At 41.4% G+C, this 16,276-nt stretch overlaps 1 protein-coding gene across 1 annotated transcript; it reads left to right on the top strand.

The window, feature by feature from the left end:
• Positions 1–2,174: 2,174 nt before the first annotated feature.
• On the top strand, positions 2,175–15,555 carry ltn1 (listerin E3 ubiquitin protein ligase 1). The gene is made up of 32 exons (XM_078265630.1): positions 2,175–2,311; positions 2,533–2,739; positions 2,941–3,039; positions 3,348–3,578; positions 3,671–3,723; positions 3,835–4,015; positions 4,527–4,700; positions 4,914–5,104; positions 5,422–5,569; positions 5,659–5,916; positions 6,077–6,373; positions 6,666–6,881; positions 7,472–7,513; positions 7,618–7,807; positions 8,276–8,515; positions 8,595–8,748; positions 8,847–8,997; positions 9,167–9,377; positions 9,530–9,674; positions 9,910–10,023; positions 10,127–10,254; positions 10,346–10,481; positions 10,610–10,754; positions 11,013–11,226; positions 11,427–11,664; positions 11,821–11,898; positions 12,039–12,225; positions 12,423–12,588; positions 12,674–12,894; positions 13,019–13,213; positions 13,448–13,615; positions 14,750–15,555. Exons 1-32 carry the CDS (start codon positions 2,270–2,272, stop codon positions 14,810–14,812), a joined length of 5,283 nt encoding a protein of 1,760 aa, XP_078121756.1. The 5' UTR covers positions 2,175–2,269; the 3' UTR covers positions 14,813–15,555.
• The last annotated feature ends 721 nt before the right edge of the window (positions 15,556–16,276 follow it).

The raw sequence follows: 16,276 nt of genomic DNA, 5'->3' as shown, positions 1-16,276 counted from the left end.
AATAATTTTACATCTGAAGCGTTTAAAGACTCTATTTGTCCATTGTTTATTTCTAAAGAAACACGACAATGTATAAAAGGCTCCATTACCTTGTACCTCACGTTATGGCTCCGTAGCAGACGTTTTTGTAAAAATAGGCTAACGATTGTGTCATAACCACGCAACTTACTGTCGCATAGGCTAACGATTGTGTCATAACCACGCAACTTACTGTCGCATAGTAGAGGAATTACGGTATAGTACAGGAGAAGCTCGCAGGCAGTTTCGACTTACATTAACTGTTTAAGTTTAATTACTAATGTTAACTAGCATTTTAGTTAGCAGTAATTAGCCTGTGTCCATGTTATCTCCTTACATATACCTACGCTCTCCGTCTCTGCAAGATTGGGAATGATTGAGATTTCTCTTGGCACAGGTACCAGAAGACTTACAACTTCCAGACAGGTTGCTCACGTCACATTTACGTCGTCTCTCTCAGTTGGAGGCTGCGCAGTAACGCTCAGCGCTCACCGGGAAAGTGCTTCCGTCCGGAGCAACGGGATCTTTTGGTCCATTCTTATATACTGTCTATGGTAAAAACCAAAGCCCGTCTACGGAAAGCCGTTCCACTCCCTATTCAGCCCCATTGTACCTACTTTGGTTGCAGTTCCACCAGAGTTCCACTGGGGGTGAGCGCGGTCCAGTGCTAAATGAATGGGACCCTATGGAGCTAGACGGCTAAATTTTTTGGCCTGATTGTCGTTGAGAAATCTCAGATTTGATTGTAGTTTTTGCAAGTTCAACATGGATTATAGGTCAAAAGTTGAATGAACGAGTACTTATGCCCTTTCGATTTGTTACAGGTTGAGTCGTTGTTGCCCATAACACGCTAGCATTCTGCTAATGAATGCTGATTGGTCAGTGAAGGACTGATGACGATCGGAGATCCCGCTTGACGGCATCCAAAGCAGAACCAGAATGTCAGAGTGAATATTTCAGCGTGGTCTTTAAAACATTAGCAAACCTCTTTCTAGCACGTGTATTAACAGGGAGAGCCTAACCTGTCAGTACTGACAGTCAGCTGTGTTGTCGATGCCTCGAGAGAAAAAAGAGCTTGCTGTAAAGCAATATCTCTGGCCGTATGTGTATGACGTCATTGACATTTTAAAAGGCTTTTTAGAACAAAAAAGCCACTTTAAAAAAATCTAACACCCAGCAGTGTGTATTTTCTTAGCCTCCCCTTTCGAATGCAACATTGAAATTACTAGACAAAAAATTATATCCTGAGAAAAGTGGATTTTGAGGGGTATAGCTCCATAGAGTCCCATTCATTCTGCACTGGCCTGTGAGCGCCCCCTATATGGAACTCTTGTGGAACTGCAACCAGTTCAGAAGCCGGAAGTAACGAGGGAGTGGAACTTCTTCCCATATTAGAAATTCTTTGGTAAAATCCATTAAACAGATGTAAGCACTTCTGTTTTGTGGCTTCCCATTCAAAGTAAAAGCGTAGAAAAAAAGAAAAGAAATAACGGAATAATCAGAATACCAAGGGAAGCTATTGTATGCATAAATACTGATACTAGTTTAGAACAGATAACAAATATGACATTATTGTACATATATTTTTTTGACTAAAGTCTGTAAAAAAAGGCAAATACTTGATTCATTTATGGAGTTGCCTCCTCCTCAACTATTTTGGAGAAATTGGACTCACTTTAAGAAAGTTGTTAACACCAAGCCATTTGACCTACAGGTATTTTAATTCACATGGCACTACAAAATCTTCCAAAGTCCAATAGCCTACTCTTGAGAACTGGATTCAGTTTCTTCTCGCCTTTAATAGATTCAGACAAATCAGTCTGTTACCCTGATTTATTGTGTTTCCATTATTTTTGTTGAATACTCGTCCTTTCAACTGATCCTGTTCACACTTGATCATTTAATGAATACGTTTTCATTGGAAACAGTTTTTTATCCAAAGAAAAAATTGTGAAAACTTGTAACAGATTGTCAATAAATGCCATCATTGTACAGTAGGCTATGGTTGACTTTGAGGGAAAGAAGCTTTTTTCTTTTCTTAGTACTGACCGTTTTATATGCATGATGGTACAGACCATGGTCTATGGATAGACCATAGTAGACATGGTCGTGAGGATGACGCTTTATTTTGAAAGATATAGACAGGAAGTCTTCAATTCCATCATATAACCACGATCAGTGGCTTTTGCTCTGTATCACCGAACACAAGTAACTGATACTTTAAGGTTAAGATTAATGCGTAACGTTATCCATGGGGGGTAAGAATAAACAGCGAACTAAAGGAAATGTTCGGGTAAGTACCAATGTTTGTAAGTTAAGGTAGCTAACGTTACTGTGTTGAAGTAACGTTAAGATTGCTAGCAACAAACACGAGCACAAGCTAATGTAAACTTCACGTTAACAGCTAACGTTAGTTAAGGCTACGTGTGGCTGTGTTGTCCCAACTTTTTCATAACCTTAACGTTTCTACCTTTATGGGATGTTAATAACCACACGTTTCTCTCTCGATTCTAGCCGTCCAGTAGCGGCCGAGCTGCTGAAGTACTGACCCGGGAGGGTGGTATCATCCCGGGGTTTGTAGGCTTCGACACAACGGTCACTTCGGAGCTGAGTTATGTCCCCGCAGTCCACGGCGCGGAGGAGATAGACAACCTGGTAGATGCTGACTTCCGACTGGTGCTCAGGAAACTCTCGAAGAGGGATGCTGTTACCAGACTGAAAGTGAGTTTAAACTTAAACTTACTTGATGGTCTTCTATGTGGAGTCAACCACATGTAACATACAACTACCATGTAGCTACATATGCTGCAAGCTGCCATTGAAAATACAGTGTACGTGAAAAGCAATCTTTTTCTGGGTATGTTGAAGTCACCCCAGGCTGTTTTTTGGTCCAAGTGTCTTGAAGATGTGTACTCTTCTCAGGCTGTTCAGGACTTTGGGTCCATGTGTCAGGAACGGGATTCTGAAGAGGTTAAAGGAGTCCTGCCATACTGGCCAAGAATTTACTGCAAGATATCAGTGGTGAGCTGGTCATTCACAACACATTCATGAAATGCCTTTTTGTATCAATGTCACAGTGCATCTTAAACATGTAAATAAACACTCCAACTACCATCATACATTTTGATCAGTCCCATCCATATGGTCTCATCCTGCCTAGCAAATGAAGTATAATATCCCATTTCAAATAATGGGGAATATCTCTGAATAACAGGTTGCCTGGAAACGCTAAAAATTAAGGATGACATTTCAATGGGACTTTAATTTGTGCAAGTGTTTGAGGTGTGTCTATATTAGGATATTTTTGTCTTCATCATTATGTCTATCAGGACCATGATCGCCGGATCAGGGAGGCCACCCAGCAGGCCCTTGAGCAGCTGGTGCTGAAAGTACGTCGCAGCTTGGCCCCCTTTCTGAAGAGCTTGATGGGCCACTGGATTCTGTCCCAGTGTGATACTTACACACCTGCAGCCTCTGCTGCGTGCCAGGCCTTCCAGGCTGCTTTCTCACCCACCAAACAGCCTGAGGCGCTCAGCTTCTGCAAGGATGAGATCCTTAACGTGAGTAGTAGTGGCGGCTTTTTGCAGACAAGGGGGTTTGTAATCTACTGAACTAAATTTAACATTACATTGTTGTTATTCATATATTGCAGGTACTTCAAGATATTTTGTTAAAGGAAACGGCAGACACACTGAGCGATCCACAGTAAGTTTAGCTCATTATAGTCTCTGTGTCCATTCCTCTCACTGTGTCGGCACAACAATAGTACAGTCCGTCATAGTCTTTGCTGATGCTCTGGTTTCCCCTGTTCTCTAGAAGTGTAACCGAGGACGAGAGAGAAGGCAAATATGTACGCATGCTGACCAGTTCTCTGTTGGGGGTGAAGAGACTGCTCTCCCTGCTGCTCCAAAGTGACAGGACGGCCATGGAGGAAAGACTAGCACACCTTCTTAACTCTGGGAAGTTCTGGAAGTACAGCAAACACAAGACACCACAGGTACTGGCATTGAATAGGACTAATAAACTAGTTCACCTGGTATATGCATAATGTAGTTTCATTAAACTAAAATAAGGTCTCTTCCACTTTGAATTAAAGGTTGTTTTTTGCAAAGGTTGTAAGGGATAATATGTGATACCCCAATATCTATGCATATCGCATAAGCCATCAGGTTCCCTATACTTCCAAATGCCCTGAGTGACTTTTTGACTATCCAATTTATCTTTGGTTTCATGGAATTTATCTTAGGTGCTCTTGTTACTGTGGCTACATTTACATGTAAAGGCAACATGTTAAGGAGAAAATGTCCTGCTAGTTTGCACACACAGATTATGTAAAAATGTTTTATCCTGCAAAGTTAACTCATTCTTTGTAGTTTATATTTTGTTAACCATAAAACGACTGTGTGAGAAGTTAAATTCTATCTGTTTGTGCTGCCAAATGCCACCTAATATACGTGCAATAATAAGTTGGTTGTGAAGAATGATTACTACTTTGTGTTGCTCCACAGGTGCGAGGGGCATTTTTCGAGATGGTGTGTGCCCTGTGCGAGTTCACACCAGGACTGGTCCAGGCTGAAGCAGCACGACTCTGCGCCACTGTTCTCCTCAGCATTGACGACGCAGATCCTGTAGTGCTGCCTCCCGTGTGGGAGGCTGTTCTTCACGTCGTGTCTACAATCCATGTAAGCTTGAGTTTGAAGGGTGACCTCACATGTACTGTAATGCTACTGCCATTATATTGTCAGGTCTTCTGTAATGTTGTTTACCCTCTATGTTATTATTACAGTAGACTTGATAGGTAGTGTAAGGAGGAGTTGTATTACCATATGTGTGATACCGAAGGAGATTTATATTTGAGTGGCATCTAATCTTAGATTTTCCTGCTCCTATTTCAGGATTGCTGGACACATGTGAATGCCAAGAAGGGCTTCTTACCTAAACTTTGGGTTCTACTAAAAGAGGGTGGCAAAGGCATGGCTAAAGCACTCCATCCTAATCTAATGCCGCTCATCAGCAAACTGCCCCAACAGGTCACTGAGCCAACCTTGGACTTCTACACCACCTTCTTCTCTTCATTCATACAAGGGTAATTTGTTGTACGCTTGGCCTGGGTGATAATTGAATATTGTTATTATTTACCGAATATTAATGTTAACCTTATTGTGACAATATGCTCATATTGTGTTGTCATTTTAGAGAACTCTGTCTGTCAAATCAGTATTTCTATGCAAATTGTAATTATGATCTAAGAAAATGAATAATTAGAATTTTTACTTAACACTTTTGTAGACTTTTTATATCTTGAGATATATTGATAACAATACACTTGCGCTTCATATAAGTTATAAACCATAATTCCTGTATCACACTCTATAACCTTTTGTGTCTGTGTGTTTGTCTTAGCCTGTCTAGTGAGCGTGCAGCAACAAGCCCATCGGAAAGTGCAGTTATAGTGACTTCTGTTGTTGAGTGCTTGAGGTACTGTATACTGCACAGTACAGAAGTAGAGGAGGAACAGAAAAAAATACGAACCATGCTTATTTCACAGCAGGTGGGATCACACAGTTGCACATACTTTTCCCATCATGCCAGATCTACTTAAGTCTCTATCTGTCTTATATTGTTTGTTTGCTTTTGTAGCTCCTGCCACTACTAGAAAAAGCTCTTGGCAATCCCTCTCTTCAAAATGGTCCTCTTTTCCTTCTGGTCACTGAAATGCTTGTATCCTGGGAAAGAAGGGCAGGCCTACATAGTGAAGATGAAGCTAATGGCAGCAGCCATGTCTTTCAAGAACTTCTGGCAGACTTCTGGGAGGGGCTTGGTCTTTTATTTGTGCGTTATGCCGACAATGAGGATGCAGATCCACAAGCTTTGGAAGGGGTAGCCACCTTGCTGCAGGTGAGTTTGGTTTTGGGGAATCTCTGGTTTAGACATACAAGGATACAGCAGATCAATATGGCTGTCAGAGCCATTCATGTCTTTAGAAGTAGCCAAAGTGTAACAGAAAACACAATGCCACAGTAAATAAATCTATTCTCACTTACTCGTATGTCTTCAGGTAATGCGCTACCCTGAGAGAGTAAAAGGAAAGCTCATCCAGAAGAAGAAATCCGTCAAGATCTGTTTCTCTGAGCCAGAGGACAATGACAAAACTGGACTTGAAAAGCCTGTTCAGACAGTGTCGGAGCTGGTGAACGAGAAGGCATTTGGTTCCCTACGCACCCAGCATTTTGAGAATGTAGTGTGTCAGCTGGCACAACTGTGCCTGGTGCATGTGACAGAGAAAAACTCGGAGAGACATCTTGTTTTCCTCTCTCTTCTCCTGCAGTCTTTCCACACACCCAGGGTCTTCAGTGTAAGTCATATTTGACGATTAAAGATAAGAGTGTATTTCAATGTCAGTCGTTTGAAATGGCCAAGTCTGTGAAAAATATCTACAATTGAAATGGATTAATTCAGTATAAAAAAAATTGTGGCACACTCATGAAAATTTTTCGGCAGTAATGTTAATTTTTTTTCTGTTTTTTAATTTATGGGCTTGAACATGCATAAACACTAGTATGGCCCATAGGATTAAATATGGAAAGTATTTTTCTAACAATTCCATGATGCAATTGACTTTTTTCCCCAAACTGTGCTCGTCTTAGACATTGGTCGAATTGGATGACAAAAAAATGGACAGTGAGCAGAGGGACGAGGTGACTATGAAGAATCCAGCAATGCAGTTCCTGCTGGAGCGGGTGGTGGTGTGGCTGGCTGAGAAAGGGCGCAGAGACACTGAACACCTGGTGGAGATGGTCTTCAGCTCACTCTACTGCTGCAGCCAGCAAGAGACCACCCGCATCCTCAACCACATCACCACGGTAACAGGATGCACATGTCATGACATATGTGCAGCGTGATGATCCCTCTTGTGTCGTAGATTACACTCTAATGGCGTTTTTCCATTACATGGTACCTGCTCTACTCGCCTCGACTCTATTCGCCTCACTGTGCGTCCGTTTTCCATTGCAGATTTTAGTACTGCCTCAGTGTGGCTGGTCGTCATAGCGGCGCCGCAGTAAACTGCCGTGACCTAACGCGACACACACACACAGAACGTAGAAGATGTGTTGTTGTTGCCACAGCCAGAAGACACATTTTGTTTCAAATGATGCTGGAGGCAGCAAAAATAAACACAGCTGGCTAAACTATTTAAAAATGGCGGGTTTGTTCAGGACACCCCCCTCTGTCGCTTTCACGTCACCTTTTGGTATCGGCTCAGCTCGCTTGGAACCTCGACTGAGGTGGTACTAAAAAAGGTACCTGTTAGCAGGTACCAGGGACTTTTTTTCGTAATGGAAAACCAAAAAAGGCGAGGAGGCGAGTCGAGCAGGTACCATGTAATGGAAAAGCGCCATTATGGTGCTGTAGTTTCTTTGCTGACATTTATGCTCTTCCCTCTGGTTTCTAGATGGATTTACAGTGGGGAATTATCCTGCAAATTATACAGAGGGTATGTGTCTTGTTTTTACATAGATCAAAGTGTGTTATCTACCTATACATAAAATGTACATTGTTATAAACATCTGTGCTACTGTCTGTCTATCTATCTGTCAGGTATGTACAGATCCTGAGACTCTTAAGAGCTGTCGTGACTGGCTGAAAGGTTCAGTTCTGGGCGAGCAACTCCTGGGATTGACTGAAGAGCTGTGCAAAGTGGGATGCAGCTCACCCAGCTCTACCTCTTCTACCAGCAACCACAGTTGGACACTTATCAGCCTGGTCCTCTCTCAGCACCACAACAACGGTAAACATGGACACACAGCAGCAAATCAGCAAGTGTTTTTTTTTTAGAGTGGATTTTCCCATCAGTCACCAAACTATATAAAGAGTTCATACGTTTTGAAAAAACCTGGAAAAGTTATGGAATTTGAAAAATGCAAATTCCAGGCCTGGAAAGGTTTTGGAAACATAAAAAGACCCAGAAAGTTTTGGAAAAGTCATGGAATTTTTTTTTAACACAGTATAATAACGTGATTAATAAATGTATTTCACGTCGTCGTAACCTCACCGTTCTATTCGGGGCGCGATATTACGACTCCCACTATGAACCACATAAATTGTCATTAATTTCATTGTTAAACCTCTTCTTATTGTATAATATCGACTGACATTTTCAGGAATACATAGTCATAGAAATTTGCCAAAAGTATTGGTTGAAATGTGTATGAACCCTGTATATAATCATCTTTTTGATCTGTTTTTACTTGCCCAGAGTCTCTGATAGGGGAGGTGTACATGGAGAAGATCTTAGAGAAGCTCCATGCCACTCTGTCTGAGACCAAGAGTCTGTCAGATGCAGGCAACATGGAGCCACTCATCTGCTTCATCTGTGATGTGGCCTCCACATTCTTCTCTTCTATACAAGACTGTCTTCTACTTCTCTCTGCTGAGGAACTCTTGCTCACGGTCTTCCAGCTCACTGCCCAAGATCAAACACACACTCACCTGTCTGGTAGGCACTTGCATAGTGCACACATATATACTTTTCAGGTAAGCTAAATGACTAATTGTTGTTGATATTGCTTTCAAAGACTCACTTTTAGATAAGCTGAGGAAAGTGTGTGTGGCTGGGGTCCAGTCATTGGTCCAACACTCTGAATATGAGGTCAATGAAGATGGTTTCCTGCACAGTGCAGCCCTTTGGGTGACAAACCAACTACTCACCGTCTCTCTGGATATTAAAAGGTAACTTAACTCCTTCTGTTAAAAAAAATAAAATAAAAAGATTCTATCCCAGGGCTTTTTTTTGGTTCTTGCTAACTCTTCTTGGTGTTGTGTTCTAGTTTGCAGCTTCTTATTTTGGCTGTACAGAATCTAGTGGAGACAATCATCTCTGTCTGCGATCAAGATTCCCCCCTCCTCATCCAGTTCTTTACACACCTGACACCCAGCCAGACAGAATGGACAAGAATCAGACAAGCTTTACCTCCTCAGGTGAGCCAGCCAATCCATCATCCTTACTTAAGGAAAACAACTTATTCAGGCACTACCATACAATGGTTACAAACATTTTGCTTTGGAAGGATCCTGCTTTAATTAGATTCTCCACATAAAACACTTGACATTCATGCATTGTTGTTCCCTTTTTTTCTGTCCTCCGCAGTGGATCAAAACCCCCTTACTGTCTAGCCGTCACCGAGGAGTTTGCGAAAAACCCTCCATGGACACCTGGAAGTTTAGGGTGTCAACTAGGCCCCCAGCCCACCTATGTGCCTGTGCCCTGTTGGGGAGGGTGGCCCGGACTGCTGCATTCATACCTCATGACAAACAGGACGCAGAATGTTCTTCACTCTTGCCAAACCTTAACCACACAGGTACACACACTTTCCTTCTAGCACAGTGTTTTAATTTTAGATTCAAAACGAACGAACACGCACACAAAGTTTCTGTAATATGTGTTTTTTATGTCCATGTCAATCTATGATGCTGTTTAATATGTTTGTATATGTATGCTTTTCTTTGGCAGTTTCAGAACTGTTGTATGCAGTGCAGTGGTGTAGGGAGGTAGAGTACATCCCTGCCTATCTCAGTCTGCTGACTGACTCGGGGCTGTTAGAAGGACTCCAGAGCCAGGTTCAAATGAAAGATCTGCTGGGGACACTCTACTCAAGGTGAGCTACACACAAGATCAACACATGATTTTCTACATAAACAGAGCTTTTATGGAGCCTCACACATGTTCATGCAATCAATAAAAATAGCTGATTACAAAAAAAAACCCTATATATATAATACATTTATCAGCTTCGGAAGAATCACTGATTTATATGCATATGTTTATTTTCCCAGGCAATTATTTGAAACTATATCCACTGAATATATGTGTGTTGTATTGTTACAATGTAGGTCCGTGGAAGATGGAGGTCTATGGTCTCTGACTCTAGAGAACTATATCCACACCAACAACTTGGCAGACACTCACAGTGCAACCCTGAGGGAGCTTTACGGCAGTTCAGACAGGTTAATAATTTCTTTTAAATGCTTTTAATTTCACACTCAAATCTGTTATATGACCACTCTCACCACCACTGTTGTATGTTGAAAATGATCTGTGTTTGGTCAGTTTGTTCCCAGTGTCTCAAAGCAAACTGAGCACGCTCCAGGTGCTCTGCCCCACCATGACCCAAAAAGACAGACAGACTCTCGTTGCTCTGGCAACTGCTGGAATAATCAACTGGCAAGAGAATGACGGTGAGAATACACACATAAACACACACATATGCATACGTGGACATTTTGGACTTGAACCAAGCAAATAATAATTGTGGGCTGTGTGTCACAGATGTGTATGGGTGTCTGGCGGTGCTGCTGTGCTGTCTAAAAGCCAACACACAAGTAAAGGAGGAGGTTGTGCAGGCTATCGTGGCCACAGTGATGGAGTGGAGGAACAGCAAGGAGGACTGGTTTCTCTTTAGCAGGTAACATAGACACATACACCACACAAACATTTACACACAGTTTTTGTTTATAATATCTCTTGAAACACTGTCCAAGTTTAGATGTTTTCTACTGATATATCTACATTTGTCACATCTTGGTATTTCAGTGACCTGTCTAAAGCAACTGCAGAACAGTTGAACATTGCTGTGGAGATGATGCGTTTCTTGTCCTGGCTAGTGACTCATTTTCCGACAGTTCTCGGGAGCAGCCAGTGGGACTTCTTGCTCTGCTCTATGTTAGCCTGGTTGGAGGTGAGCCATAGATCCTACATATTGTATTGTTTTTTGACTTTAAGGCCAGAGACCATTGTCAGCTACAGAGTAGTGCTGCAGGCTGGATGCTTCCTGTCATGGGGTGAACTCTTGACCTCAGGTATTGAATTTGTTAGAATACTCACTATGCTACTCGGTTGTTTTTAACTAAAAATGAATATGTTTTGTTCGTTATTCATGGATTTAGTATGTGGCCCCTCACTATCTTTGACTTCATTTGCTTGCTTCCAATTTCAGACTGCCAGTGAGAATGTGAGCAGTCTGTGGAACCCATGGGTGCAGCTGTTCATGTGTGAGAACGCTGCATTGATAGTGAAGCTGAACCAGTTCTTCACGTCATCTTCGCCCGATGTCCTAGAGAAGCTGCCGTCCGAACTGATCGATGAATGGAAAGACTTCTTTGTAGAAGGAATCTACAACCTGCTGTTTCCTCTGCCTATCAATATCACAGGTGTGTGTGTGTGTGGTTTATATTTGAGGAGATGACTTTTGTCTTTGGGAAATGAGCCTAGTTTGAAAATGTAGGTTTCTTGTAGTTGCTTTTCATTTAGCATAATCCTAGGTAATATGGTAGTTCTTAAATAAAGGACATATATGCATGTCATTGCAATAATACAAGCAGGCACATTTCTGTCTGTTGTCTAAATGCAGATACCTTCACTGAACCGGATGACCCTGTTTTCCCATTGGCGGTACTGCAGTCAGTTGGCGTAGCTCTGACATATATGCCTGTGCAGCTGCTAAAACAGAACTCCCTGCCACCACGGTTCATAGCAGACCAGAAGACGAACCTGCCAGAGCCCCTCCAGACGCTCCTCAACACTTTCTGTCCTCTGCTGCTGTTTAAGGCCAGGCCTCTGCAGATCACTGTCTATCACTTGTTAGAAAAGTAAGGGTTTTGTTTGAGAGTGTGTATCAGTTATGAACAAAGTGTTACACCTATCCTGTGATATTTAGGGCCCCACAGCAGGTTGGGAATGATCACCTCATGCTTACCACGATATATAAAAGAAAAATTAACACAGTTGCTTATTGTCAATACAAGGGTCATGCCTCAGCTGCCCGAGTGCGATGGGGAAGGAGACACCAACAAGTCTGATGATGATAGAGATGAGCCATGTCTGTAAGTAAATGGAGAAAATCATATTACTGTGGGTTTCACACATAAGTGATAGTAACTTGATCCTAGGTATTGTCATTTGAGTTCCTTCAGTACTGGACAAAACAATTATTCTTACAGTTCTGCTTAATTTCTGTGTTCAGTTCTCCTCCCGCATCTCTGATGGTCATCCTGTCGACCTGTGAGGAACTGTGTGATAGTATTCTGGCAGGGGTTCAAGTAGGAGAGTTTGCAGTGGTCCAGCCTCTCAGTGTGGAGTACTCCTGCATCCTGGGGTACTTGCTGGCCTGGAAGCTTCTCCTCACCTTTTTCAAATCCTCACCCTCCCATGTGAGTCATGATAAATCCTCATATTATCAGATATGCATTCCAATATGTTGGATTATATTTATTTATTTATTTATATTTTAACTGGTTTTGACTTTTTAGTGTATGAAAGTGTATACACGCAAACAGATTTATAATCCACGGAGAAAGTGCTTTGTAGAACTGACACAGTATTGCATGCTCATCTGATTTTTTTCTAGCTGCGAGCCCATTATGCCCAGTATCTTAAGAGAAGCTTCTCCCTTAACAAGCTCCTCCTTGACCTTTTCAAACTGATGCCTGAGAACCCCATCTATCCCGGCCAGGGGCCAGAGACAAAAGAGGCCAAAACCTTCTTTACAGAGAGCCAGTCTCTGGTTGTTGACAGTAAGTAGCACACACATACACACAACTTCTGTACACGGCAATGTAAACAAGCTTAGATTTCCCCTCCTGTGTTTGTTGCCAACAGACAGCGAGAATGTTGAGTGGGAGCTCCCTCATCTGGCTTGCAGTGTATACTACAGCACAGTGCAGGACCTGCCTGCCATGGTGCGGCTATGGTGGAACGGCCAGGAGAAGAGAGTGAGCGCAGCTGTGGAGAAGTTCACTATTAAATATGTCAGCCCCGTTCTCTCAGCCCAGGAGATCTCATCTGTCCACTCAAGCACTCAAATCTTTGACAGCATGACTGTAAGTTACATTGCTCTCTGTGTATCTACAATTACAACTTTTACTAGTTTTATGTTACTTACTAAGACTAAAAGACCCCCAATGGCAAAGGCAAACAGTGTATATATTTATCTCATTGCCCCAGGTGAAGGCCCGCTCAGCAGCACGGGAGGTGATTGCTACCTATTCTGTGGATGACATCTTCATTGAGTTGGTGATTCAGCTACCACAGAACTACCCTCTAGGCTCTATCACTGTAGAGAGTGGGAGGCGAGTGGGAGTTGCCGTACAGCAGTGGAGGAACTGGATGCTGCAACTGAGCACCTACCTTACACATCAGGTAGAAACACAAACAACAATGGATATAAATGCAGTAAGCTCTATAAATACATTTTACTTACTTACTAATGTCTGATCTTCAACCTGAAGCCAGATTATATCTCTACCAGTAAAGTTTTCTTGAGCAATACAGGCCAAGGGGGCTGTGAAGATACTTTCTCTGTCAGGCTTAGCAAAAAAAATAAAAGAGGATCAGATAATTCAGAAAAATGTAAATGCGTGTTTGTTTGTTCAGAATGGCAGCATAATGGAGGGCCTGGCTCTATGGAAGAACAACGTGGATAAGCGTTTCGAGGGAATAGAGGATTGTATGATCTGCTTCTCTGTTATCCATGGTTCCAACTACTCCCTGCCTAAGAAGGGTTGCCGCACCTGCAAAAAGAAATTCCACTCAGCGTGTTTGGTAAGAAATTTGCGTCAATATCATATTACATCCAGTGGTGGGCTGTTAGGATCGTGAGTGCCTTCTCTGTAGGGTTGGGTACCGAAACCTGGTGCTTATATGGCACCAGTGCCTTAACAACTGGTATCTACCAGATCGAATAGTAACGCCTCATTTCGGTGCTACTGAAATGCCAGCGCTGCCCTCTGATGCTCCGAAACAGACGTTAGAGGCAACGGAAGCATCGCTGCATGTGACGCTAGTTAACATAATACACTTGGCAGCAGGTAACGTTAGCCTACCGTTATCTAGCATCTGGATTAGACACGGTTAAAATGCTGACCGCTAACGTTAAACGTTGTGACTGTATTTCACTGTAGAGGATTCCAACACCGAGACATAACAGTCTGCAGCTGCCGTTGTCGGAAAAACAACCCAGATGGTGCGTTCACTTGAAACTCTCCTCACCAGCCTCGCAGTGCATTGAAAGTTATTGTAAAATACCCTTTTTCCATCTAGTGGTTGTTTTTGTCATTTACCAGCAATTTACTGGTGAAATAAGTTATTGTTATAAGTTATTGTTATTAAATTTTTAATAAATAATTTGAGTGAATGAATGAATTTTGAGCAATAAACAAGCCGTTCTTAAATGTCGCCGACTGTCATTTTGTGCTCCTTTTTTTCTTTTTTAAATAGATACATATTTTTTTTTAAATCTTTTTAAACGTATTGGTTCAGGCACCATTTAGGCACCGGCACCGTTTTAAAAGTATCGTTTTAGCACCGGTATCGGCAAAAACCCAAACGATACCCAGCCCTACTTCTCTGCAGATGTTTAAAAGAACTATGCATATTAATAAACTTTGAGCACATATAACATATGCAGTGTATAACAACACATAATAGGAGGAGAACAATAGCAGTGGCAAAAAACTGTAGTTTGTCTGTATAAGCAATGAGGATTTTTCCTTTTACTGGTCCTTAAGGCATAATTCCACAGCCTACTACTGATTATGTCATACACCTTCCATCTTACATCTCACAAATACCATATACAATTGCAAGACAACATACAGTTTATCTTTTTTTTTTCTTCTTTTTTTCCTGACAGTTTTCTTGTTGTTTTACACTAATCTATTTCTTTTCTTTCTACAGTACAAATGGTTCACATCCAGCAACAAGTCCACCTGTCCACTGTGCAGAGAAACCTTCTTCTAACACAGTCTGTTGACCACGGCTTAAAGGTTGACATATCTGTTGTGATTTCATAAAGTAGGTTATTATGGTCTAATTTATTAGATCACAGTATGGGTTGAAATTCTTTCTCCAAGGCTTTCTCTGACTGAAATGTCTGACACTATTTGGTTCAGAAAATCTTGTTGTATGTGCCTAGTAGAAGTCTGAACTAAAGTACAGTAAAATCGACTGATAATTATATTTCAGTGACCTTTATGTCCATATTCAGCAGAGCAGGTTATTAAGTTGTCAACAGTTTGTTTATACCAGTATTTTACTGTGCAGCATCAGTAGCTCCCTGCTGTTTTTCTGTTAATGAGACTTTTTTGTGGACTTAATTTTTTTTATCAGTTGAAACGTACAGGTGTATAGAAGAGGCTGAATCAAGTTGGTAAACCAAAGCTGCCCAGGTGCTTTAGTTGAATATAAGCACCTATCAAAATATAAAAAAGTTATTTTACAATCTTAAAAAAAGGTGATCTAAATATTGCAATTCCCAGGACAGGTTTCACAAATATTTCCTAATATTTAGGATTGTAAAGAGATTATGTCTGATTAGTGACATGCCTTATACCATTATGACATTGTGAGGTGAGATGAAAAGCAGGAAAGGGAACTTCTTTAGGGGAGGTTTTTAATTTTAAAATTCCAATGCTCTCCAATATTAATGTTTTCCCCTGTGCCTGCATACAGCTGGAAAATAAATAAAATACAACTGGATATTATTAACGGATGAAATTTGTCTTTGATTCAGCACTTAGAGGGTCAAACAAAACATGCACACAGAAGAAGTGTAAGCCACATAACACACATATACTGAAAGTGAAGTCATTGGAATGTGTACTTGAACCTCCATGCATGGTTTACACCGCATACACATATTTGAGTTCTGAACTGATTGTGATGGACTACAGCGAGTAATGTCAAAGCTGTATAGATGTGTTCATTACCATCAATAGTCTCTTATGACTCATTACATACATACTAGTTTTGTAATAGATTTTTATAACGGCGCTAAAGGCTGATCTGGCAACCTTACAGGATGTTACAGTCAGTTCTGAACTGATTGTGATGGACTACAGCGAGTAATGTCAAAGCTGTATAGATGTGTTCATTACCATCAATAGTCTCTTATGACTCATTACATACATACTAGTTTTGTAATAGATTTGTATAACAGCGCTAAAGGCTGATCTGGCAACCTTACAGGATGTTACAGACAGTAGACCGAGAACAGAACGAAGTACAATGCGTACATTTTCAGGGTTTTATAATCGAGAACAATGCATATGCAGGGAGGGATATATAAATCTGGCACAAAGACTGCTCATGCATATTTTTACATTGTGCATACACAGACTTTTACTCTTGAATCCACAATGTTTTATATATCTGGCCCCAGGTGTATTGTTATGTTCATGATCCATTAAATCCCTTTGCCAAAGC

The sequence above is a fragment of the Sander vitreus genome, chromosome 13, assembly GCF_031162955.1.
Source record: "Sander vitreus isolate 19-12246 chromosome 13, sanVit1, whole genome shotgun sequence".
Lineage (NCBI taxonomy): Eukaryota > Metazoa > Chordata > Actinopteri > Perciformes > Percidae > Sander > Sander vitreus.
The sequence above is the reverse complement of the archived record's forward strand: the minus strand, read 5'-3'. Positions and strand labels throughout refer to the sequence as shown.